Genomic DNA, 26,547 nt, shown 5'->3' on the forward strand with positions numbered 1-26,547 from the left:
AGTGGCAGAAGTTTCTGGCTGAAAGAAAGGATTTATTTCTTTTTAAGTTAGAGATACAAAAATAACGGAACAAAATTAATATTTGAGTTGCCTTAATATATGCTGGTTTAAAACTTTTGTTTAATTACCCCTCAATATCAGGTGTCTTTGTTTTTTCCCTTGAAACAGAAAATTAAAAACTATGCAGGCACTATATCTAGACTCTTTGGTAAATAAATGGACTGCAGAAACTTACTGATGTTCACTGTATTTATAGAAGTAGAATTTGACATTTTTGTGTGTCAATAATGTAGTATTCTAGTTTGATTCCTTGTAGAAAGAGGACAGGATTCACTTTATTTTACTGATCAACGTTTAAGTCACATTGTTGGAAAAACATTTCATGCACCATTCTGCAAAATCTCATTATACCAACTATAGTTTTGTAAGTAGTAACTAACTCACTCTTAAGTGAGAGTTGAGTATTTAAATTCTTCACATGACTTTTTGCAGTGCCTGGACATAATTTGGAGCAAAAGAAAAAGACACATCGTTGGCTCAAGCAGCTGGTAACTTACTGTTTGGCAATTACTACCAAAGGCACTTTATTGCTATGTAAACATTTATTACAGCTCATGTGACGTTTCTTTATACTTTTATTGTAGGAGGCAGTCAGTAACAACATATAATTTGAGCAGTGATCTTTAATTTGCTTTTGTCAGCAGGATTAATATGTTGTTCTTCAAAAGATCATTAGGAGCTGCAAGGAGTAACAAATACAGGTTACTCACAAACTTGGGGGGAGCAATTTTTTTTACTGGACTTGAGAACATTAGCGTGATATTTCAAAGAAGATCTATGTATTTTGATTTATTGTGCTTTGGATAAATGATATTAAAACACTGGTGGTATAAAAATATAAAATAACTATGGACTTTAATGTAGCTTCACTGGATTTTTGTAGATAAAAAATTAGATATGACCTGGCAATGTGTGCTTGCAGCCCAGGAAACCAACTGTATCCTGGGCTGCATAAAAAGAAGCATGACCAGCAGGTCAAGGGAGGTGATTCTCCCCCTCTACTCTGCTCTGGTGAGACCCCACCCGGAGTACTGCCTTCAGCTCTGGAGTCCCCTGTACGAGAAAGACATGGACCTGTTAGAGCGGGTCCAGAGGAGGGCCATGGAAATGGTCAGAGGGCTGGAGCATCTCTCTTGCGAAGACAGGCTGAGAGAGTTGGGGTTGTTCAGCCTGGAGAAGAGGAGGCTCTGGGGAGACCATATTGCATCTTTTCAGTGCTTAAAGGGGTCTTATAAGAAAGACAGAGAGAGACCTTTTTACCAAGATCTGTAGTGACAGGACAAGGAGTAATGGTTTTAAACTGAAAGAGGGTAGATCTAGATCAAAGGAAGAAATTCTTCATTATGAGGGTGGTGAGACACTGGAACAGGTTGCCGTGAGAGGCTGTGGCTGCCCCATCCCTGGAAGTGTTCAAGGCCAGGTTGGATGGGGCTTTGAGCAGCCTGGTCTAGTGGAAGGCATCCTTGCCCGTGGCAGGGGAGTTGGACTAGATTATCATTAAAGGTCCCTTCCAACCCAAACATTCTATGATTCTACGATTCTGTGATTTAACAAAGTGATAGGACTAGTTTAAAACATTCATATAAATTTATGCTTGTCAGTGCAATATCATATTAGAATTATTAGAAAAATAGATATGTCAAGATGTGCAAATAATAACATCCATGTCAGTGATTTGAAAACATATGAAGGTAAAGGAAATAATAATGGAAGAGACCTAAAATAGGCTTTGCTGGTGGTACTTGTATCCGCACTTTTCTTGTATTTTATTCACAACCTGGTTTCCATGGATTTTGTATTTATTATATGTGACTGTTTATCACATTACATTCGGAGGAAAGTTAGGTAATTTCAATTGTCTAAGGTGCATAAAGAGATCTTCTGTGCCAAGTGTCATGTAAGAAGCTCATTGTTTTGTTCTGTTACCTACATAGCACTCTTCAGTTTTTAAAATACTGTGTCCCAGAATAAATTATGCCTTGGCACCTCCAATCTGAGAATGGTTATATACTGATCTTTAAACCCATCTCTTTCCCATTCCACTCCTCTTACTGTCCATAACTGCATTTTGATCCCCCCCAAAATGCACTCATTACTCGAATGCACTCCTACTGCCTTGTGGGTGGCAAGAGTCCTTGCTCCATGGACTTTTTCAACTTCTGGTGAAAAGTTTATTTATTTGTCATTGACGGGCATTCTCTTTCTAACAGAAAACACAGGTAGCTAAAAACAATTTGAGGGGAAGGGCTGGTTTGAAGGCCCAGGGATTGAAGCAATAGTGGGGCAATCACATTTTCTAGACACATAAGCATCTCACTTTGTGCATTGATAAAAAGAATATTGAATGGTACCTAGAAAATAGCACTAGAAAAAGAATATTGAATAGTACCTTCTAAATCTAGAGACATTACTTGCATGCTTTTCTGGTATTTGTATCTGTCACATCTAGACCATTTTTTCTGGTGAATCCATTCTCGTATTTAAACAGTGGAGGTTGGGGGTTTCTGGACTGGTTTGTAAACAGTCCTGGTTTTCTCTGAGAGAAGCTGACAGGCATTGCAATGGTTTATCTTGTAACAGCATGGTCCTGATACTGATTTGCTTCAGTCTTTCCCCTGTTATACTTCATGCACTTAAACTGCTCGCTGCCTGAGAAGTCCACAAGCACAGCTTGCTGTGCTCTTGCAGACAATTCCTGAGAAAACAAGAGTGTTTGGGCAAGGAGTAGACATCAGAGTGATCTCTAACTAGAAAGATTTAGACTGTGGTAGTCAGGTAAGTCAAAGAAGGTAAACGGCAGTTCAGAATATGTCCCATCCACCTGTTTTTATATTGATTATAAACAGCAACATAAATAAATTGTAAAAAATTGTGTTTACAAGAAAGCTGTTCAAAAACAAGTGTATGGAGAAGCATCATAGCTTAATTTAGGCAGATTTTGAAAGAGATCTAAATAAAATAAATGCTGGCTGCAATGTGCAATTCCAAACTCATTTGTTATGAAGTCATCTGGAACATGAAAGACATACTTGGAAGACTTGCCGCCCCCAAACATGTTGGTCTTTAGTATCTCTGCATGGTGTTCAGACAGATCCTGTGCAGAATAGTTATGGTAGCTCTTACTTCCCTGATTTGGTAAAGAACTTGCTGGAAGATGGAAGAACAAGCGAGATGAGAACATGACGGTAATGAAAGTCTGGAACGTGAGCAAGAGAGAGGTTAAGTAGTTCAGTTACTTCTTGAAATCTTGTATTTTGCTACACACAAGCACTGGGAAAAAAGCAGCCTTAATCCATGAATGGAATGCTTAAAAATTTTTTATTAACACCTGCCATCCTTTAGCAAACCCTACAGCAAAGCCAAGGGATTTGTCTTACTTCATATGTATTTTTTAAATATGAGTAAAGGGTACCACCCAAGCTTGCTTTGGCTGTCATACACAGACATTCAAAACCCGAACTAAAACTGAAAATACAATTTTATTCTAGCCTGTTACTTCACTGTTCTCCTAGCACTTTTACCCTTGCTTTAAACTTGAAAGTGTTTCCGGTATAGAACAAAACCCCTAAAAATCTGTGAGAAGATTACATTTAGAATGTGAAAACATAAGGTCTCCACATTTTGATTACTTGTTGGATTTATTTATATGTAACCAGACCTGAATATCCAGGGAGCTCCACTATAATGACATACCCTTTGGAATTCACAGACTTCTGACTGCTCATAAGCAGAACTAGATCTTCCCAGGGAATAAAGTGAGAGAGAAGAGGAAGAATTTGTTGCTTGTAAAGAGAAAAGCAGTGTAGGTGAAATAAGGAAAGGAGGGTGCAACAGCTGTGCAGCAGCTGGGGACTGCCATGGTAAAGATGGTATTGGCTGGAAAGAAGAAAGCAGTTGCCAGCCACAGGTTGTGCCAGAAGAACATTTTCAGGAGGAATCAAACACACTACCTGTAACTGCTGCAGATTACTGTGTGAAGGGTTCAAGCTGGTTTGTGGTATCTCTTCCCTTCCTCTTTGGTCACATGCCAAATGGCTGTAACCTTCTCTCAGTAACAAAAACATGTGTAAGCTATTCTCACTTCTGACATGAAGTTCAGAATAGCAATATTAACAACTTACAACATCTGTGAAGTCTTATGCTGTGAGGCATTCATGGCTTTATATTAATATTTCTGGCAAGTAATGAGGTTTAGTTGTAAAGTAGCTGTCAGGTGTTACTGTTGAAGAGAAAAGATGGTTTAATTTGCTCAGTTTGTTTTGGTTCCCTCTGTAGTTAGCTAGATTATAATATCTAACCAAATGTCTAACCAAAATACAGATAAAGATGTCTCAGCTGTCAAAAAGAGTGGGCAAGTCAAAAATATTGATGAGTCCCTTAAGAATGAAGAGAGGTAACTACTGGGTTGAAATTATGTAGTTTTCTCTCCAAAAAAGGATAGAAGCTTTCTGTGGTACGGGACAGATTTGGATCAATATGTCCCAACAATGCTGAGGTCTGAAAAGTTTTATTCCAGAATTCCTAGAGAAGATTAGCTCTCAAAATGTATATTTTTAACTCCTCTACTCTCTATTTTCGCTTTCTTTTCAGGTGACATTCTTTAAAAGAACGGGTTTAGTGGGAGAAGTCTTTGTTACCAGAATGCATGAGCTGCAGGCTGATGTGGGCTATAAAAGGCAAGAAAGAGACTGTTTAGCTGCAGACGAACCATCCTGCAGCATCTTTGTTCTCCCTCACCCTAAATGAGGTAGTCAACATGCTGAAGCAGGTAGTGGGAGAATTTGGCTCTAGCGTTTTAATAATTTTGGCACTACATTTTTAGAGGAGCACATTTTTAGGGAAAAGGCAATCATTCAAGGTAAAATGGTCGCTTTTTATGTGGCCTTGTCATCTGAGAGAAGTACCTTTGCAGTTTTTTTAGTGGAACACAGTAACTGACACTAAGTTGCTTGCTGAAGAGGAAAAGTAAGTAATGAAATTCATGACCTTGAGTCCAATTAGGATGCGAAGGGATTAAAGGAATCAGGGATTAAAGGAATCAGAGTCTAAACTGAGAGAATTTGATCAATCCTAGGAAAGGCTATCAAAAATATCTTTTTCTCAACATCAGAAGCAGCTAATGATGTGCTATGTCCAACATAAAACCTCCTGGAAATGGGGAGTACCCACTGCTGACAAATCAGATCCTATTTTTGTATGTTAAGCTAGATTTGCCAGAACAATTACAGATGTTGGTTTGTCTGCCTTTACTGCAGCATATTGCTAAATACGGGGCAGTCAACTATTTCTTCCTGTTTATACCATGCTTTGCACATTGCTGGCTGCGTTACCGTTTGCTCCCTTCATAAACTTCCTTCTTTTGTGTCTGGTCACAGCTGACACCAAGGGCTAACAAGGCCACAGAGAGCAGCTACATGTGCTTCAGGGTAATATTATGAAATCTCTTTATGTTGGAACTGCTTGTTTCAAGTTGCTACAAATGTAACAGACAGACTTACTTAGTAAAATGTAATTTTACAAAACCTAAATATTTTGTCCAAATTTGTCTTCTCAGTTTTAACAAACTGTGTTTTCCATCCTCTCTTGGCCTTCGCCAATGTCCTTCATAGTTCTTATGTATCAAAGATTTGTGCTGCATAGCAACTCTGATAAGACCTCAAATAAAATGGAAAAAAGGCAGAAGGATTGTTCTTGTTAAGTAAAAGTGCAGTGAAATCAGTATCATGAGGCATAAGCAATTGCTCAGCTTTGTTCCCTGGCCATAAGCACTGTGATAACCTGTGGGAGCAGAGCATTGCTGCTGCTTCTTATTTGTTTGAGGAATTTTGGTTCAAGGAAGAGCTGGTACAACTCTGGGAGTCCCACAGAAAAGATCGTGAGCTATACCTGGGTCTTGTCTGTACCAGCTTTTCCACTCTGATGAACAGCAGTGGCAGAGAGGCATCAGGTTTTCCAGTGGTTTGAGCTGTGCATTGTTGCAGCCCATTATCAGGGTTCAATGGGAAGTGGGAAGTGGTGCTATAGGCAGCAGGGACCAGAGACTGCCCATTAGAGCCCACCTGAGTGGGTTGCTCCATCTCATAGGGCCACCCGCCACCACCCTGGTGGAGAAAACCCCCTTGGACCTTCTCCCTCTGTGGGCCCTGGGGGATTCAGGTTGTTCCTTGGAGGCTCATGGAGCAAGAATTCAAAGTCTAGTTTTTCTGGGCCTAGCAGAGTAATTCACTGTAGGTGTAGGGTACATGAAAAGAAAGGACTCGTGATGAATTCTGACCATGTTCTGAAATAAAAAAAAGACATGAAGAACAACAGTTAATAGGGCTTTCCAAAAAGACCTTGTAGTAATTATTTCCACTCTGCTCTCTTTGTAGTCTCTTAAGCATTTTTAGACATAGAAAGTATATTTCCAAGAAAAAAGGAAATTGTTTATCCTAAACAGGTCCTTTATCTATTTCATCCTTCTGTCTGATACTGTGATCTGTATCAGGGAATTGAGAGGTAACTGACCAAAATTGTATGCTTTCCTAACGTTCTGAGTCTCCATCTTACTACTGTCATGTAAAAAGTATGTGCCATTTGATACAGCCACAAAATCTTGACTGCTGCTCATCACCAAAGGCACCTCCGTTTTCTGCTAAGTGTGCTGCTGAGTGGATTTAAAAGACTACCCTGCCCATTCTAACCATCAAATCCATACAGTCTCTTCTCTGTGCTATTACAACTTGGTAGGATTAACAAAAGAAACATAATTTCCAGCACTATTATGTAACAATGACATCAATATACTAAAGGCCCTGTGTTTTTAGTGTTAAAATACAAAATAATGCCTTTTTACTCTTTAGAATAATCAAACATTTCAGAGAACCAGACTTTGCTCCAAGAAATCCTATTCTATTCTATTCTATTCTAAATATGCTGCAGCCTAATTCTCTGAGTAATTTAACTCATTTCGGTACTCTTCATCCCTTATTCCACAGAAGACAGAGCAATTGACATCCTGCAGAAGAACTGGACCAGGCCAAGTTGCCTGCTAATTTAACCACGATTACATTGCAGAGCTATCTGCAAAGTTTCAAAAGGTTTCTTCTGGCTTTTTGCAGGCATTTGTTACTTTAGTTTGAAGTGCTCAGAAAATAATGGGGTCTTTCAAAGTAAAATGTTGGTCAGTATTATGCTTTGAAAATTTTATTTCGGTGCCAGGTGCACATGCTGCCTCAGCCTTATCTACATGCTTACTTTCAGAGATTTTGAAAATGCCATTGTTCCAATTGTTTGCTCTCCAGTCACTGCTTTTTCTTCTAGGACATCACTGTTTTCCTTTTTTCTTTAGTCATACCTCATATTTACCAGCCATGCTCTTCAGCTTATTGTAAATATCCTTTCTAGTATCTGCACAAATAAAAAGAAGTGGAAAGGGTAGGATGACTGACTGCTGTTTAAGAGAGAATCAAATGTTTTCTCTCTGTAGAGAAATGGGGCCAGTAGAGAAATGGGGTCTGAAGCGAAAAAAGGATTCTGTATTCTATCAATAAAAGTTTCAAGTGAGAAGTCATAAATGTTCCTTGCATACCTATCCAGAGGGTTAGGAGCTGAACATCTGAGGATTTTCAAAACTAGTGACACACTGAAGTAACGAGCACAATTTTCAAATTTCCACTTTTGCTGCAGTACTAAGTAAAAACTCTCACTAGCTGCATATAATTAGAATGCATGTGCTCATGAGGCTAAAATTACTGCAGACTGATTTAGAGATAATCTTTTATAAGACATAGCATCAGGGTTCAACATCATCTCTTGGAAACTGATCATGTATATTCAATCTCTATTTTACAAGTAATGTCAGTGGGATTGAGTCTTATCAAAGGCTAAGATCTTTATAAATGGTGAGTCAAAATGAGATGATTTTTTTGAAGGATAGAATACTGATCAGTCACTGTCTTTTACTCTTTTATGTTCTGAATGACTGATGTGATTTAATTATTATATTTGATAGTGGTACTACCAAATCCACTGTGCTGCACTGAGCTACTCATTCCAGTATGCCTACGGCTACTGCTTTAAACTTCAGAAGCATAGATATCAACATTCAGATATAGGGTTTTTTGGGGTGGAGAGGTGGAGAGAGAAGTTCTAGAAGACCCTATTGTCTCCCATTTTCTTTCCATAGAAAGTGCTAATGCAGCTCTTCAAAATACTGACAAGCACACCAGCCTGTTTTGCCTGCTATTTAGGGCCTAGCCCTCTACAAAGTCCTCTGTTGGCTCCTAGGTGCACAGAATATACATAAATTCTTAGAGGAGCTGGTCCTTAAGAGTATGTTATTAGAGTAAATGACCATGCAAGCGTAGCAGAGAAACTTTTGATGGGCTTTGGCAGGGAAGAAATGAGCCAGAGCTCTAGAGCGGAGCTGTAGGTCCCTGTTGGTGGGTCAGCAAGTGTGTCCGGCTTCCAAAATTTCATGCTCCAACTCAGCTAGTTTTAACCCAGCTGCTACAGATCACATTAATTGCGAAGATCTAGTGACACAGCTTTTGCTGGGGACCATCAACTCACATGCTTCCTACCAGGAGCTCACATAACCTGCCCTTAAGTCCACACTAACAGGGCTACACTATTATTCATCTTCTGCTAAACAGGACAAAGCTACTCTGGATGCTTACACATGAAATTTTTGCATGATACAGAGATGTAATTTCAATGGTAGGTATTGACAACCAAGGGAAAATTTAGGAGGATTTCTGGATTATGTTTATGCTAATAAAACTGCTTTTATTACTTTTTTTTCCCCATAAATGTTACTGAAAAGAGACTGTTTAGACCAGATGCACAAAGGTAATTATGGAACAGGCATTTAGGCAAGTGTCTAGATTGCCACTAAAATTGATAGGAATTTAGATGCTTTTATAGGAGCCTTTGAGGACTTTAATCCTTCCGAGCATGTGCATTACAAGAGTGAGTGGTGAAATAATTGGCTGCTTTTTTTCTCCTCTCCATCCTTCAGTGCATGGGGCAAACCTGTTCACAGCTGTGTAGAAGAACTTCTAGGTTTTTTCTGAAAGTTCTTAGAAGATCTTTTGTGAATAGGGCTGGAACAGAAAAGATGGCTGCCTAATTACAATGAGCAAATATAAACTGGAACCTGCTTCTGCTGCAAAATTCTTCTATGATGATAGCCAAGTCACTTCAAACAAACTTTCCGCAGGTAAGTCATTACTTCTATGTTCTTTAACATTTGCTTGCCCTCACGTCAGACATCTCTGAATGCTCAGAAGTTCTGAGCATTCACAAATGCAACCAAAGTCCCTGAGAGTGAACTGCTGAGCCTTCAGAGTACCACCAGTTAGCTCCTGTACTGTGAAAAACCAGTCCAAGTGGAAGCAGGCATCAAACTTGCTGAATTTTGTCTTTGCCTTTGTGCTCAGTAATACTTGCTTCACAGAGGTGCTACAAGATTAATTTATGTTTGTGAAACAGACCGTACAGTGATGAACACGGGAAGCCTATGATAAAGTTAATTCTCTTTGCTTTAGCGCAGCATTCATGGAGTGTGCCGTGAATATTATTCTTGGCTAACAGAGAAGCTTGAGATGTTAGATTGATCGTTTCTGGTCTTCTGCCTCAACAAAAGATAATTACATTATTGCCTCGGATACTTAGCTCTTACTCCCTTCCCAGTAAATTAGAATGCAAAAGATTTGGAAAGAGTATTCCACAATACTTCAGCTTTTCTAAGGAAGGAACAGTATGAATAATTGCTGTTTTCCCAGGGTAGATGAAGAAGAGTAGCAGCGACTCCTGCCTTCCTCAAGCCTTTGAACACTACAGGATCTCCAGTCCTGTTTAAAAGAAGTAGTTATTACTTTCCTTTTGAAAGTAGCTTCTACCCCTTCTTAGAAAGCAGGTCTAACTGTAGTAAGAAAAACATCTCAAATTCAGAGAGCTTTCTGAGATCAAAGAGAGAGAAAAGGTTGGTGAAGGCAACTTGCAGAAAATCAGGATCAAGATAAAGTGTGTTTATAATTATTTGACTGCTTATTTAGATTACTTCATATTCCACAGAAGGCATGCCTTTGCTTTAAGTGCTGCTACGTGCATCTTCAATTTAAAACAAATACAAGTACAGTTAAGTAGATTATTCCAAGAGCCCAACAGTTTACATGGATAGTGATTTGGCAAGGCCCTTAAGTATATGTTTGATTATAATGGCAGCATCTAATTTTTAGTTATCCTGACACCTAGTGGAATTTATTGTTGCAAGCAGAATATCTGGGTTCATCTGCATGTACAGTGACTGGGGAAAATGAAGAAAGTTAAGTATCCCATTCTTTGATACAATAGCAAGATACTCACCTGGAGAGCTGCCTAAGCAATGCATTAGATAAAATGTGAAGAAAGAAGAATTTGGCCTGAGCCCTGCCCCTTTCAGAGACACACTCACAAAGCCAGCTGTAAAGTGATTCAAGGTCCCTGATCTCATTTCTGGTTTTGAGCTTGGAAAGAATTTCTGGTGACAGATGTAGAAGGATCCAAGCAACTTGGATTCAGATTGTCTCAAAAGGGATTTGAACCTGCATCTACTACCTACACCCTATAGCTTGCAATTAATTAGGAAGTGAGGGTGGCCTTGTTTTCATCCATTTTCTGTCATGATTTCTGTGTTGCATGGAATAATTAAGCCTTTGATGGACTGAAGATGGCAATAGTGTATGAACCCATTGCAAAATGGGAATATAGGGGAACATCTGGAGTATAGAGTCCTGCCTCCTGTCACAAGCTGGCTAAGCTGTCTCTCAAGGCTTGATAGGTATTCCTGCTATTCCTATTTCAAATATATTTCAGAACCTGTTTTTCTCTCCTTTTTTTTTTTGTTTTTTTTTTGTTTGTTTTAACCTGGTGACAGTATTGCATTTAGTTTAAATAACCTTCTGATCTTCATGCCTGTGATGTGAACAAGCCAAAATCTTTCAGCGTCTCCTCAGAAGGCAGGATCTGGTTGTTCCTTTCCATGCATCTGTTTCAGTTTGAATATATATTCCTTGAACATGAGTATTCTACAAGCGAGGACAGATATATTCCCATCATGATTTGTGCAGTAGCTTTTTACATCTCTCTATCTACTGGAATACTTTGGCTGATACCTTATAAAATCTTACAAAGATTATGTGAATTTTAATGGCTTTATCATGTTAGCATTATATGGAATTATTTATTAGTCTGTATAAATGTATCATCCCACACTTTGCACTAATTATTAATCCAGGCCTTGAAGCCATTCAGGCTGACTGATTTTCTGCTTTACTTTGGTGTTATGTCTCTCGGCTTCAAATCTTCAGCACATTTTTGTACGTTTCTGCATTTATGCTGTATTGTTGACCAGAACTAATGTTTTTCTTTTCATAATCTGCATACATGCTATACCTAACTTCTTAATGAAAACCTCAGTCTGCTGACTCGGAACACCAGGCCACCACTAGTACTGCAGCCCCAGTGCTGTAGGCAGTGGTAAGAGATGCTGCCATTCAGTAATAGTAGCTCAATAATAGAGCCATCTTGGAACAGGAGGTGCAGGTGAGGGAAGTACCAGAAAATATTTAAATATTATATTCCTCCAGGGTAGTACTTTGGCACGTTGGTGTGAACATGTGGAGGAAGAATACTGCTGCATATGTTAGGAGAAAGTGCTGGCTGTGCACAGCAGGTGATAAAAGCTTAGCTAGAGGCTTCTGCATACCGAGACTGGAGGGCTGGGTTATCATGAAGAGCCAAACAAGTACAATCATGCTGATAACAAATGATAACGAGGTGGAACACAGCACTGTGTAGTGGGCTCTGAGACTCTGAAGGTAGCACCTAGTGAATATGCCGTCCTGTCCCACGGCCCATGAAGAAAGGAAAAACACCGTGACTCCAAAAAGGTAAATAGGACTAGGGCTCAGTGGATAGGCAGAGCTGTGCCAAAGAGCCATGCACTCTTGGACGCTTCTTAAAGAACTACAGCCTTTACAACATCTTATAAAAGGTGCAGTCCTCTCACACCACAACTGTGTAAACATACTAGGACAAACTTCTGGAAATAGTCAGGCATTGTTACTTTACACAGGGAAAAATAAGAACACGAGAGTGATGTTTGTTACTCAGAAAAGCCACTGCAGTGAGTTGGAAGAAATACTTAGAAGATGACATTTCAATGCAGGGATAAAAGACTACAGAGATAAGTGCTACTGTCCTCGGCCTCATGAGGGCCTATGACACCACATTATTTTGCTCTGGTAACCAGAAGCACCTCTGCCTGGTGAAGCTTTTGACAGTGGCAATACCAGCAGTGTCCTATGTAGATGGCTGAACTTCATGGCAGAAACCAGACTGATGCAGATTAAGGATTTACAGAATCTGCTGTCAGCTAGTGGCCTCTAACTAGTTTCTTGTTATCATGTTTTTGCCTCAAGAACTGTTCTTGAAGAACTCCATGGATAATCTTCTTCTCGCCTGGTGGTTCTTCTTTCGAGAATGTACCCCCGCACTTCATTTCTGTGCCAAAACATGCATAGAATGTTTAAATTAAATCACAGCATGCAGCTCTACTGTATCTTTATGATATCCAAGAGTCCTCCTGATCCCTTTGAGCTGGGGAAATGAATTTGCTCTGCAGCATATCTGGAAGCACGGCAGGATGGTGCAGCTCTGCGGGCCACAGCTGGAGAGGAGTTTGCACGTGCAGAAAAATTGTCTCGCGGATCAGTAATTTCAAGATCACCTGGGACATGACACATCAAAACGTTTCACTTTACTCTACAGCCAGTAGGTGACAAGGGAAGAGTCACAAGTATGCTTGTGACAGTGAAGTGAAACCGGTGCGATTTTTCGTTCCTGGGTGCGTGCTCTCACGTGCATCGATTCACTTTTCCTGTGTCGGGGGCAGCACTGTCAGCAAAGCACTGCAGGTGCGTATTTTGTGGTGCACCAGCCGCAAACACAGTACTGGATCCGGATTTCTTCATCCGTGTGATTTCTTGAAAAACTGCGGGGAGACTCACCTCTGGCAGGCCCATACCATTGATATGCCTCGAAGCCCGGCGCCTTGAGCGCTCAAGGCCACGAGCGAGGAGCCAAAGAAGTAAAAAATCCTGTAGCCTAACCCCTTATTGCCTTCTGTCGTTGAGACCTTTGGGAAGGCTGAGGAAAACCGCGGAGAAGCTTCCAGAGCCGTCAGGGGCGGGAAGCTGACAAGGGCGGGAAGCTGACTGACAGGGGCGGGAAGACACACCCCGGCGAGGGGGCGGGGCATCCAGCTCGGCCCCGCCCCCTCCCGCCCTCCCGCCGCCGCCAGGTGGCGCCGCAGTGCTGCCGGAAGCGGGGCGGTCGCTGAGGGGCGGCGGGACCCGCCCGCTGCCGCCCCGGCGCACGGCAGCGCGGTGAGGCGGGCCGGACCGCGCCGCGCCGGGCCGGGCCGGCGGTAGCGGCGGCCGCCGGCGGGCCATGCTGCTAAAGCTCCTGCAGCGCCAGACCTATACCTGCCTGTCGCACAGGTATGGGCCCTGCCTCTGCCTCGGGGGCCTCGTCCTCATGATCGTCTCCGCCCTGCAGTTCGGGGAGGTCAGTACGGCGCCGCGCTGGCGTGGCGTGGCTGCCCGCAACCCCCGCCTTTCCCCTTCCCCTCCCTTCCTCAGGGCAGCCGGAGCTTGGTTTGGGGCTTTTTGTCCCCTTTCGGGAGCCGGGGAGTTGTCATGTCCTGTGAGCAGCGAGTTCCTTCAGCAAGCACCTTGGGCGCGCGTGCTGGTCGTATGTATGTATGTATGTCTATATGTGCGTGTGTGTTTCGCGCGTCAGGGAGAAAACCGGCTTTACGGCGGCGCTCCCTTCTCGTTCTGGGGTGTTAACGGTGGCGGCTGAGGAGCGGCAGGCGTGCCGCCTGCTCGGGGCGGTGGGGGCCGCCGGCCTGCCCCAGCTGCCGGGGCTTCGCCGCTCGCCTCCTGCCTGGCGGCCCCGGCCCCCCCCCCCCTCCTCAGGAGACCGCCGCCGCGCTCGTTGCCGCCTCACGTGCGCGGTGGGGAGTGACGCCGCTCTCCCGCAAACGCCGGGGGTGACGCCAGCGTTCAGTGCCCCCCGGGGGGGTTAACGTGGTTTCTGACGGTCTTGGCGGGCCCTGGCAGAGGGGAGCCGAGGGAAATCTGCATGCTCCAGGAGCCGGCGTTTTCTTGTCTTGTGCAATTTATTTTTTTTCCCCCGCTTCCCTTCTCAGGTGATTTATTAGTGCTGTGTTTTTGTCCTGTTTGACTCTTTCGAAGGCTGTGCTGGATGTAACCTTCAAATGGCAACGGGGAGTGACAGAATCTTTCCCCGCCGTGGAGTTCAAGGAGTTAAACGTAGCCTCTCTGCAAGCTGCCTGCAGCTCAGCAGAGTCTGTGTTACATCGCTCGCTGCTTATTACCCAGGTTGCCTGCTATTTTGTAGATGATGCAATATAACTTCTACTTGTTCTATATATGACTTTATACAGATGTATAGTATATTTTAAAGCTTCATTTCGTATTACCCTATCTATTTTGGAAGTCATCAGTGAAAGAATCTGGAGGGGGGAAAAAACCAATCCTGCTTCAGCGTAGTGTTTGAGAATATAGTAAGTATTCACGGAATTAAAGAAAATATTTTTGTCAGTGTAAAAAGGTGGCAGTGTCAAATGCAAACAGACTGGAATTTCCTGATTCCTAAATTGTTCTCCCCCCTGCCCCCCCTTCCTCTTTTTTTTTCTTCCCTGTTACGTTTTGATGGACTCTTTCAGATGAGGACCCATAAAGAGTATTATCTGAAACTCTTGAGTGTAGCACACTCAGAACTTTGTTTTGTGTATCTATACATCTTGTCTGCATAAAGTACTTAGTCCCTACTGTTTTGCAGGGTTCACAAGTTCCTGAAACAGTTGAAAGCCATCAGTGAATTAATTGTGTGTAGTACTCTTAGTCACCTGGTTGCACATGATTATCAACTTGGATTGGTGTATACCTCTTGGTGCTGTGAAACTTTGAGTATAGTTTTGCCTTTCTTAAGAATGGGGACTTAAACCCAACTTTAGGATTTCTTAGAGCTTTGAAGGTTTTTTCAAAACACTTCAGTAGTTGTCCGAATTATGGCTGATTTCGCTGAGAATCAGTGAAAATCACTGCTCAGAATTATTTTTGTACCAAATCTTAGTTTGATACTTCCAGTCCTTTTAGAGCTGTTTGGAAAACTTAGATACTATTTAGACAGTGAGCAAAGAACTGGCAGATTCATGTAGGAGTAAATTTTCAAAATTATATGTTAAAAAAAAAGAAAAATGACCAGCAGTGTTTTTAAAAAAGCAAACCAAACCAGCAAGAAAACCCCCACCCTTTATGGAATGACCATGCAGAAATACAGAAAAACTGGTTTGTTTCTGTGTTGGTTTTTTTGGTTTTGTTTTGGTTTTTTTCTTTTTTTTTTTTTACAGTGATGATAAATGAGCTTGGTAAGAGATGTTTGCATGCATTTTGCTTTTTACTTTTATGATTTAAAGTGGTGTGTTTTGCTAAACAGTGGTTAGTTTAAGGATTTAGGAGAGACTAGGCTTGTGAGAACGAATGCTGTTAGACCTCTTCGGACAACTGTACTGGAAATGGAAAATACTTCTTCAGTACAGAGTCCGCAAGGCAGCAACTAAAATAAAACCAAGAAATCTTTCTAGTAATTATCAGCTCAACCATTTTTAACAATCTGCAGGGAACTGTCAAGCAATAAAAAGTGGTGTGAGGCAACGCTTATCAGACCCTGGTGCCTGAGCAGCGTTTGCAGTTCTGCTTTTCACCCACCCTCGGAGACAGCTTTTTTGTCCTAGTAGGCAAAATTACATCTGCTTGCTTAGATCCATGCTAATATCAATATTAATCATGGTGTAAAAATGGATGGCTAGGGCAAATAATTTGAGGTTGGTGATGACGTCCTCACAGCCTCAAGCTGAAATGAGCTTGATTTCAAGAAAAAACTTGAACTCAATGAAATAACAGCGCATTAAGCGTGATTCAGGAACATGTCTGCAAAAACATATAGGGTAGCCAGGTCTAAGCCAATGCTTAACCTAGTCGTAAGATGAGCTTTAAGTTTTAGGACAGTTTGGTTGTAAACCCTTCTTGGCCATCCTTCTGTAGGTTGCTCAGCTTTGTAAGATGTTTGGTAACTGGAACATGCCAGAGTCACTGTTATCACCTCTCTGATACAGTATCTCCTAATAGAGAGTCTCTCTCCCCTTTTTTTTAATTTTGTTCCCTTAGTGGTTTTATAATATCAGTATGTAAAGTTGAAGCAAAGCTGCCTCCAGGCATTATTGCAACACAAATCATGAGACAGGAGGAAACAGTTACAGGAAAAAAATGTATCAGGTGGGAAGAGCTTAACTTTTTTCCTAGATGTGTTTCTAAAGAGATCTGTCCTGGGCCTTTTTGGTTATAGTTGCACAAAGGCAAAAAGCAAAGGCTTAACTGATTAATGTTTTGCTTCTGGAGAGCTGTATTATTCGTATAATAAATAACATTTTTACTCAAATACTTTGTATTTCTTCTAGAAGCAGATCAGTGTGTGTCAATTTACCGTTATCAATAGTAGCAAATGTTTCTGCGTGGATATCTTGCAGTGTGTGCTGTATTAAACTAGTGTATTTGGCAGAAGGGTGTAATGACTTGTGCATAAGAAAGTGTAATAGTGTGTTTTTAAGACACTTCCTGACTTTGCTATCTAAGGGAGGAGATTTTATGCTCACCTGGGAAATCATGCGTCCTTTGTGTAAGGGGAATGAACTTGTACAGATGTGATCTTGGTTACAAAGAGACTGTCTGCAGCTTTGGCAGGAATTGTGTGTGTGTGTGTGTGTGCTTGTCACACAGCCACATGATGGGGCTTCCCTGCTCTCTAGAAGGCTTTAACTTGCTTTAGTGGGCATGAAAGTGCAGAGTTGTGTATCTTCTTAAAAGGGAGGGAGGTAGTCTTTATGTTGTGGTTTTGAATGCTGTCTTAGAGAAATGGTATTTTTCATAGTTCCCATAATACAAGAAATGAGCAATAGTAAAATTTTAAATCTAGGAAGAGTAGTGTAAAGTAAGTACTATCCTTTCCTGATATTGTTATTTTTCCTCTCTGGTACATACAAATACATACTTAACCAGGTCAAATAAGCTACTACGCCTTCATCTCTAAAGCAGCACAAGATGCCACTATAGTTTTTAAAGTTGGACTTGCATTGTAAAAGATATCACAGCAAGTTTATCTTGGAGTAGAACCTAAATATTTTATATTATTTTTATCTCAAATTATGCTTTTTTGCTATATCAAAGCATATTAAGCATTTTTATTGTTGAAGAGTTTTTTTTTTCTGTTTAGAACCATGATGTCAGATACTTTGTTAGTAATGGAAAAATAACTGTGTGCCTTTGTTTTTTGTGTATATATATGTATATTTAAGAATGGAAATGGAATGTAAAGTTGCAGCTTTCCAAAGTAAGAATTGGCTTGTGATTAGTTTCCCATATGGCTAATTTATGAAAATGCCTGGGAATGGGGACGGCTGGCAAAGGGTGTTTAAGTAAGGCACAGCTTGACGTTTTAGCTAAGCAACCTTGATGGCTGGATGAAGGTGGGGAAGACAACCCTGCCTTCAGCTGTGTGTTGCCACTGTTTCTCATCTGCTGCAACAACCAAGTAGAGGAAGATCAAGTGTTCTGGTTTTTGAAGATTCGTCTTTCTTTGGTTTAGCTCCATGACTTGGCTCACTGCAGGGTCGGCTGAACTCGGGTCAAGCTAAAGGGAGGTAGCAGAAATACAGGGGGATGGAAGAGAGGCTGCAGCCTGCAGAAATACTTTGCTGTTGGGTTAGTCTGGCTGCGATGCAAGACGTCACCTGTATTGGGAAAGAGCTATTGTGTTTTAAGTTTGTGGCCAGGTCAATTTGCATAATTTGATATGCCCTGGCCTGGCTGTTTGTTTGCAAAGCTCAAATTTCAGAAGTGTGTATACTTCAATATGTCCTGTATGAGAATAGAAAGGAAGATCAGCAAAACTATGCTGGGGGGGTGTGTGTGTCCTGCTTGCATTGAAGTATATTTGGTTTAGATCTCAGTTTTGGGAAAACATTTCTGAATTTTTAAAGGCTAAGAGACAAGGGAGAGGTAACCTAGATGAATAGTAGCTTACAAAGTGTGTCTATAAAACATGAAATCCTTTCTTGCAGAGAAGAAACAAAGTTTGTTAAAATCAAGTGTGGTCTTAAGTTCTGGTTCTGATTGCTGGCTCAGTGTAATAACTTAGTTTGGATTAAGGTCTAGTCAGTTGTGCATTAATGCATAGATTAATTTGAATGAAATTGATTGTGATTAAACATATCAAAAGGACAAATTTAAGTATCTAATTTTAGAAGGTCATAACATCAAATTTTGTTTTGTTTTGGTTTTTTTTTTTCTTTGCAGGTTGTCTTGGAGTGGAGCAGAGACCAGTATCATGTTATGTTTGATTCATACAGAGACAACGTTGCTGGCAAATCATTTCAGAATCGGTGAGCTTTATTTGCAGTTGACAGTATTGCACATCTTACTGTTCAATGAATTTTCAAATATATAAATCAAATATTTTAGATGAAGTAATGTACTGTTGAGTAGGACCTTATTGTATGGGCTCTAAATCTCCAGCAAACTTTAAACTCAGTGGTTTTAAAATTGTGCATAATATCCCAGCTTGGAAGATGTTTGGCATTTGGAAGCTCTAGTCATATAACAGAGTTTACATTTTAACTGCATTTAATTCATCCAGTCTCTAATGAAGCATCAAAATGGTGATAAAGTTAATAATAAAGGGAGGACATGACATGGTTTCCATACTAAGATAGAAAAGTACAAGTACTGTTCCTATGCACTTAAAATTACAACTTTCAGTGTTTTGAAAAGTTATTTTTCATTTACCTTACATTTTCTGTGGCATCTCATGAGGGACATTATTTAGCAGAGAAGTCACAAAACTAGTAAGAAGAAGCTTTTTAAAGCTGAGTGCATGGGAGAAGTTGCTCACAGCAAGTTGGAAACCAAGTCATATGGGTCATTTGTTTCAGTTGTGTTAACTGCTATGTGACTTCTTGTGGTTTCATCGTTCGTGTCTGAATGGTCGTGGGGTCTGCTCAGGAAGTCAGTGGACTGTGAATTGGTAGGTGGAAGAAGCTACTAAGAGATATCATCTGACTCTTAAGTGTTGATATACTTGACTGGAAAAAAAAAAAGCCCTGAAAGCAGATGCTTAATCTGCCTTGTGGTTTGTTGAATCACGGGACAGTAGAAATGATCAGATCAGTTTGTCATGCTTTAGCTGGTGCGACATAACTCTGTAAAAGTACATTGCGTGGTGTCACTAAATCCTGCACACTTTTATAGTCTCACGTCTTACCCCCTCCCCCATTTTCCAAAGGATGACAGATGAAGGCAGAGTGATGCAGCTCATATGGATGATTAGCTTAATGTTTACATGTTTATGCAGTACTGAAGTGAAAGCATGGTAGTTTGTTCCTGTCAGTACTAAAATGCTTGACTTTGTGATAATTTAGTGCAGTGCTTTTATAAAATGGTTGGGTTTGTCCAAAACAAAATTGCAAATCTTACTGTTGTGATGTAGGTGTAGTCAGTTCCTATTTCTGCAGTGTGCTTTCTGACTTCACTTTTGTTGTATAAAGCACTCCTTAGCTGGTGTTGATTTCTGTGAATTGTGAGCAAAGTATCCAGTGCTTGGGGAGGAACTATTGGCTGCCTGAGCAAAAGCTTAAGGTTTTCATGCTGGGTGCTTAAGTTATTCCAGTTTACCCATATGCCTTTAATACTCTTATGTCAGTTGTGGCAGGGAGGTTTGTTGTGATATTTGTGTGCAGATACCAACTTCCTGTAAAAATTCATACCAATAAAGTGTCTTTGCGGAGACATGCTTTTAGGCATCTGTTAACTTTTAAAAGCCGCTTGTCAGGGGTTCGATCTGTTTTTATTATCAAACTTCACGAATGCAGTAATGGATCTCATCTTGCAGTATGCACTGTATCAGTGGTGGTTTGATGGAGTTTTTAAGGCTAGTATTAATGCAACATGTACGGTGTCACATGGTTTTTACATAAACTGAGGATTGTGGACTTCCTGTTTTGATCCTAGCTTATCCATTGATTTTAATCACTTCTTATTTTAGTGTTAGAGAAAAATACTCAGAATTGGAGAACAGGAAGCTGCTTGGTTTGGAAATTAAGCAGATCCAGTGCTTAGTGGAAAGTAAAAACTGCCTGGCCTTTAGGAAGTATTAATGGACCTTCAACTGAATTAAATAGTGTCATTTTCAAGGAGCTTTGCAGGAAAACATCTCTGTTCTTTTCAAACGGTTGTGTTATAAACTTCTATAAAGAAAACCGCAGTGTAAAATGTAGACAAATTTGTGCATGTGGGCAAGCTCCTTATGATTATAAACTCAAAAACTCTTCTTCCTGAGTAACATAAAGACAGTGATGTTGCTACCATCATTAGTTACACCTATTGAGTCCTGTTCTCTGCCAGACCTTGGAAGACTTTGTTTTGCCTTGAAGTTTAGCAATTGCTTTAGTTTGCTTTTCCCTCCTGTCGCATGTCCTTTGGCATCCTAGCTGTTGCACTTTCCAGGTAGTCACGTCAGCTGCTAAACTTCCTACTTACATTGCCCAGGCTCTTACAGAGCCTGAGACAGTGGAGTAGAAATTCCAGGGCTTTTTACCAAGCCACCTCATCCAAACCCATTTTTGAAGACTTAGTTATTTGATATGAAAATAAAAAAGGGGAGAAGGAAACTAAATAATGGAGTTGCATGCATGAGTGTCTTGGACAAGAACTGTGTTTTATTACTGTCCACCAGCAAATTCTGCATTTTGGCAAATGCTGAAGTGTAATTTTGCTATTCCAGGACACGGCCAAATCATATTTAAAACTCCAAAATATGTATGGAAACAAAATGTGAAGGAACAATCCTCAGCTTTTAAAATGTACAGACTGATTTCAGTATGGTACAGCAAGTGAGAGCCATCAGTGGTTGGGGAGCCATTAATTGTTGAGCAGGGTGAGGCTGGAGAGAGGAAAAGACACACAAATTAGGGAGCCAAGAGGTACTGGAGCAGGAATAGCAATGGAACAGCTGAGTTGCCGTTGGTGGTTAATTACAGAGATGTAATAGGCAGGAGGGCTGGGAGGTTTATAGTGGGGAGCTTAAGGGCGTAATAGACTTGTGCTCATTCATAAAGAGGCTCGGCAAGGTTGGAGATCACCGTATGGTAGCTTGGGAGAGATCCAGAGGCTGCTGTACTCCTTCAGCAACAGTGGATGCTGAGACAATGAGGCTTTGTCTTCCAGCTGCAGTCTTGGCTGTGAGCATGGCTCTCGCATGTAAACAAACGTCACGGGTACGGAAAATGCTTTCTGGCAGGTGCACAGAAGAGGCAGCATGTGACAGGTCTTCTGTCCCATCTGGGAGAGCTGGTGGCTCTGGCTTTGTCTTCAAGCAGTATCCTATAGATGTTTTTAGGTTTGCAAGTAAAAAAGGGTATGTTTTTGAAGGAGGAAAATGTAAAGGAGTATCTGAAAGAAGCCTTTACTTATTAATTGTCTGGGAGTCTCCAAGGAAGTTTCCGAAGTCTGTGTTTGCTGATGTTAAAAACAGTAGCAATTGGGAAAATTGGTGATTTTCTGTAGAAAGGTGTTACATAATTCCCATTTAGGCAGCTTGTCTTGGGCTTAATCTGTTTGCCGGACTGGTATTTGTGATGAAGACGAAATGTATAAATCCACATGAAGGAGAAATGCAGTTACAGAATTTGAGGGAGAAAGTTTTTGATCTTATCTGACCTTGACCAACTTGCAAAAGACTCTGCATACTAAAAATAGTGTTTCAGAAGGATAATGTGGAAGTGGCTCTCCTTTTTTAATTTTAAAGCAAAATGCCACTACATGCTTTTCAAAATATAAACTCTCAGTACTTTTTAAGAAGCCATGAAACCATCAGAAAACTTTGGCAAAGACCGAAAAGGTGAAATCTTAACAGTGTTCCTGATCCTAGTTGGGAGCAACAAATTAATTTGTGTATGATATCTCTTTTTTTATTATTATGTTTGATAATGCTACTTTCTCAAACCATGTATGCTGTAAAAATGCATTAGGAAAATTTATCCGAGTATTTGTATAAATTTTAAGCAATTAGACTAGCGGATCTGCAAACAGTTCACTTACTTTAATAGCCTTTTTTACTAGTGTCTATTGCCGCTGGTAATGAAGAATGAGATTGCCATGCCAGGGTCAAGTCAGAATTGACATACCTGCATCTGACCAAGAATGCCTTTCCTCTGTGGACTTTATTAGCATGTAGCTGTATGTGACATCATTTCAACGCTAAAAATTAAGTGTAGAAAATTACATAGTTATATGTGCTATTGCATAGAAACACACTTTTAGCAAACGATAAATTGGGGAGAGGCTTCACAGTCAAAATTGCCGCATACCCTAGAAAGAGTTGGACTTGAGGCATTTTTTATTTTTGGACATTTTATGTTCCTCAGTGAAGCCTGGGTAAATAAACTTTGCACTTTGCCCAGAAGACTGAGGGTTGGGCGTTTTTGAAATCGGCTGACTTGAGTCAGGTGCTTCCACCTAAAACGCTCTTGTCTTAGCTGTAGTGTACAAGGGACTGTCAATGCAGTAATTTAACTGATCACAACAAATGTAGGAAAGCTGGAAGAGCTCCTGCCATTGAATTTCTACTCCTGTGGAGGACTTTTTAGTTGAAAACGTGCCTTGAGTTGCACCTGTTAATGAACCAGAAGCTAGTGTCACCTCCTGAGAAAGAGGTGAAATAACTTATTAGAAGGGTAGTTGTATTCACTAAATTGACTTTGCCAGTTGAGAGTTTGCCAGTTGCCTCCTGCAGAGTGTTGCATGTCAGAGGTGAGAGACTTCTGTGTGGTGCTGCTGGGGCAGGCAGCACTTCTTTTAGGTGTTCAAACTGACCCACTGTTATCCTCGTAAGTGTCGTAGCTCAGTTAGGAACAGTGATGAATTGAGTACAAAATGTTCCTGTTTATTGTGCTGTGACCAGCTACTGGCTGCCCTTTTACCAAATTTTGTGCTTGTTATTGAATCTCAGCCAGCAGAAAATGAAGCTGCGTGGAAGTTGACTGCATGTCTGCAAGGGAAGGTGGAGGAGATACTTATAAGCTCTGTCTCTTTTTGAATGCTTTTTGAAGGATGCAGTGGGTGGGAAGGGAACCCCTTCCCTTGGAAACCTCATTAAATGACCCTGTGGATCTTGGCATTAGAGAAGTGCTCAATGTTTGCTAGGCCATCTACAGTTTAGGAAGGTATTGAATAGCTTGACACTGAAACTTTTGAAAATAATAGTTGGGGCATCCTCCTGCTGTCTGGGACTGAGAGTTTCACTTACAGCCGCAGCCTGGAGTACCCACTGAAACAAAGCTGTGGGCCTCAGAGAGGAGATATCATAAACAAATAGAAAAAAAGGTACCCAAACCCTTTTCTTTTCTTCTGCCTTAGGTATGCTAGGAAATCTCTAACTGTCCAGAAACAGCCCAGTGTATTGAATTGTGGCAAGAATGAATTTGACTGCTGTGTCTAGGGTCTGAATTCATGCACCCTACTTATGTCAGTTTATGAAATGCCCTGTTATTAATATTTAAGAGGCATTCCTAGGACAGAGACCTGGTTCTGCTGAGACCTTATTGGCTCTGTGCAATTAAATAACAGCAAGTATGATTTAAGTCTTTATACTTCATGCTGTCCTGTCTAATGTAGTTGGTGAATTAAGGATGTGCCTGGATTCTGGTACTGATTTGAGAAATATTTTATGGGTTTGAAGGAGTTGGGTTATAAGTTAATGTCAGTGAAAGTTAGAGCATAAAGTTCAGACTTCATTTAGTTACTGAACTGTTATAGCCACTTTATGTCCTTTTTGGTTTTATGTCTGTGCTGTTTTGTCAAAGGCTTGTGTATAATTAAGAGATGATATATATAGCTAAAGAGAAGCTTTTTGCTTTGTCTTGTTTGCAGCTCAGACACCAAGTATTTCTGTTGTTAGACAGAAATTGCTATTGTAGGATGCCACAAACACTTGTAATGTAATATTAAACAGCTCATGTAGCTTTCATTTGAATTATGTAGGCTTTGTTTACCCATGCCGATTGATGTGGTATACACCTGGGTGAACGGCACTGATGTTGAACTGATCAAAGAATTGCAACAGGTCAGAGAACAGATGGAGGAAGAACAGAAAATAATGAGGTAATAATCTTATGTATTTTTTTCCCCTTTAACTGACAGCAGCAATCTAATGCAGTATTAGCCCTTTTCATTTTTCTCCCGTGTTATTCAACATGAAAATTCAAAGAGCATTTTCTCACTTTTTCATTTGATTATTCTCAAAACCTTGTTTTGGTTCTACATTTAGCTATGAAGTACTGTCTAATCAGAAAACTCTTTTAGATACAAAGCATAATAATTTTAAGTAATTACGGCTGTTCTGTCTTGAATTTGTAAAATGCCATGCAGAAAACTGCTTTGTGTATGTGATTTTGTATTGATTTCTACAACTCAGTTTGTAAATGATAATAATAAAACTATATCTCAAATGTATAATCTCTCTTCATCCCCTTTTTCCTCCTCACTTCCCCCCCTTCCCCAGTATTTCTTTTTATAATGGGCTTAATAAAATCTTAAGCATATGTTTCTTAAAGGCTCCTTTTTAAACTTAGATTTGTAGTCTCCCAAACACTGAAACTGAGAAAGAAGAAAATAATTTATTCGTGTTATAAAGGTATGAGTCAGCCTTCTAACTAAGGAGAGAAAGACATGTATTGCTGCATTTGGTGTTACAGATTGTGGTATACTGTTCTGCAAAATTACTCATGTAAGGCTTCAAACGCAGGCTGTAGCAGATACCTTGGATTGTGTCTTGTAACCATTGATTTATTTCTTAATAAGCAACTCTGTGGTCATGTGATCTGTTTTGGCCAGAAAATATGCTAAATGGAAGAACAAGTCTGTATTTTAAAGGTTATAATAGTTTTATTCAGAATAATCTGAAATCCACAAGTAAGTGGACTGATCAGATTTTTGGCACGTTATTACTTGCAATTTAGGTACCACTGACAGTGTGATCACAAGTGAAATTCTGAATGTTTGTTTTGCTACTTAAACAGTGAAAGTATTAGTAGAACTTTAAATCCATTAAGTTTAAACATCTTAAACAGAGGCATGGTCTCTGCTCTGAAAAGCTTTCAGATTTATACTCATCTTTTCCTAGCAGTTCATACAGCAAATGTTAGTGGTTTTAGCTTTGTCATCACTCATGCTGTGATTCCCATTTTACGAAGGCAAAACCAGATTGGTTTTTGTTTTTTTTTTCATAATGCTGATTTGGAAAGTTGATATCAAGCCTATGGGTAAGACTCCTCTCCGTGCCACATTCATTATCTACAGGGGCACCTGGTTCTCTCCCTTGTAGATAACTTTTTTCATGTACTTTGAAATCAGTTAGCACTGTTACAGAAAGAGCTGTTTCATGGGATCAAGATACCTGCACAAGATAAAGGCTATAAATCTCTGCTAATGGGTGTATATTTTGTATTGCATAGCAAAACTTTGTAAGTTGTAACTTTCTTGGCGATACGCCTGAACTGAGCTAGTCATGGTCCAGGTGCTTTATTCTTCACTGGAGAGAGTAGCTTGGTGGATGGTGATTCTCTTTCTGTTGGTGTGTGTAGAAGGGTGCCTTTCTGATTCTGTGGTTATTATTTAGCAACAGCACTGCACTACCCTTACATTAATCCTCATTAGCTTCTATGTGCACATAGCAAATGCATGATAGACCTTATCAGAATATGTATGTTAGGCAAAACAATCAAGTCAGCCTAGTTTCAGGCCACTTCACCCAGGTTTCTTACTAGTGTTTTTCATATCACCATCAGTTTCATTAAGTAATCTAATAATAACCCCTGAAAGTCTTGTTAGCAAAAAGAGTCCCACTGCCACAGCTGTCAGCACAGCCAAGAGTTTTTGAGCTATGCTGCATGAGGGTGAGCAGTGAGGGGCACGTGTGTCAGCCCGTGCTCACCTTGACAAGGCCAATGGCAAGGCCTTGGCAGTTCTATAACTGGGTTATCGGTGCTTTCACAACGTGTCCCAGACTCAGTTAACAATCTGAAATTAGACTGAATTCTTTACTGTCAACTTGGTGTTACTTAATGTAGTTGTTTTAACTTTGTAATAGGGAAATCCTTGGAAAGAATGCAACAGAACCAACAAAGAAGAGGTGAGTTTTTGTGCTTTTGGGCATAAATTGGAATAAATGATATCTTACTCATTGTTAGCTGAAAGCAGATACTGGCTGGGGGGGGGTGGTTTGGTTTTCTATAGCCTGTGCATGCTTTCCTTCTATGTCACT

At 40.5% G+C, this 26,547-nt stretch overlaps 1 protein-coding gene across 2 annotated transcripts in view; it reads left to right on the forward strand.

Moving 5' to 3' along the window:
* The first annotated feature begins 13,447 nt into the window (after window positions 1-13,447).
* Window positions 13,448-26,547, forward strand: part of GNPTAB (N-acetylglucosamine-1-phosphate transferase subunits alpha and beta) — a 46,759-nt gene continuing 33,659 nt past the window's right edge. Inside the window, exons 1-4 of one of the 2 annotated variants that reach the window (XM_069807471.1) lie at window positions 13,448-13,653; window positions 18,528-18,613; window positions 24,267-24,386; window positions 26,374-26,415. In XM_069807471.1, the coding sequence (XP_069663572.1) occupies window positions 13,537-13,653; window positions 18,528-18,613; window positions 24,267-24,386; window positions 26,374-26,415 (365 nt within the window). In that variant the 5' untranslated portion in view covers window positions 13,448-13,536. The remainder of the gene's footprint in view (window positions 13,654-18,527; window positions 18,614-24,266; window positions 24,387-26,373; window positions 26,416-26,547) is intronic. The other variant, XM_069807470.1, reaches the window with a different exon arrangement.

This window comes from Haliaeetus albicilla, chromosome 19 (genome assembly GCF_947461875.1).
Source record: "Haliaeetus albicilla chromosome 19, bHalAlb1.1, whole genome shotgun sequence".
Classification (NCBI taxonomy): Eukaryota; Metazoa; Chordata; class Aves; order Accipitriformes; family Accipitridae; genus Haliaeetus; species Haliaeetus albicilla.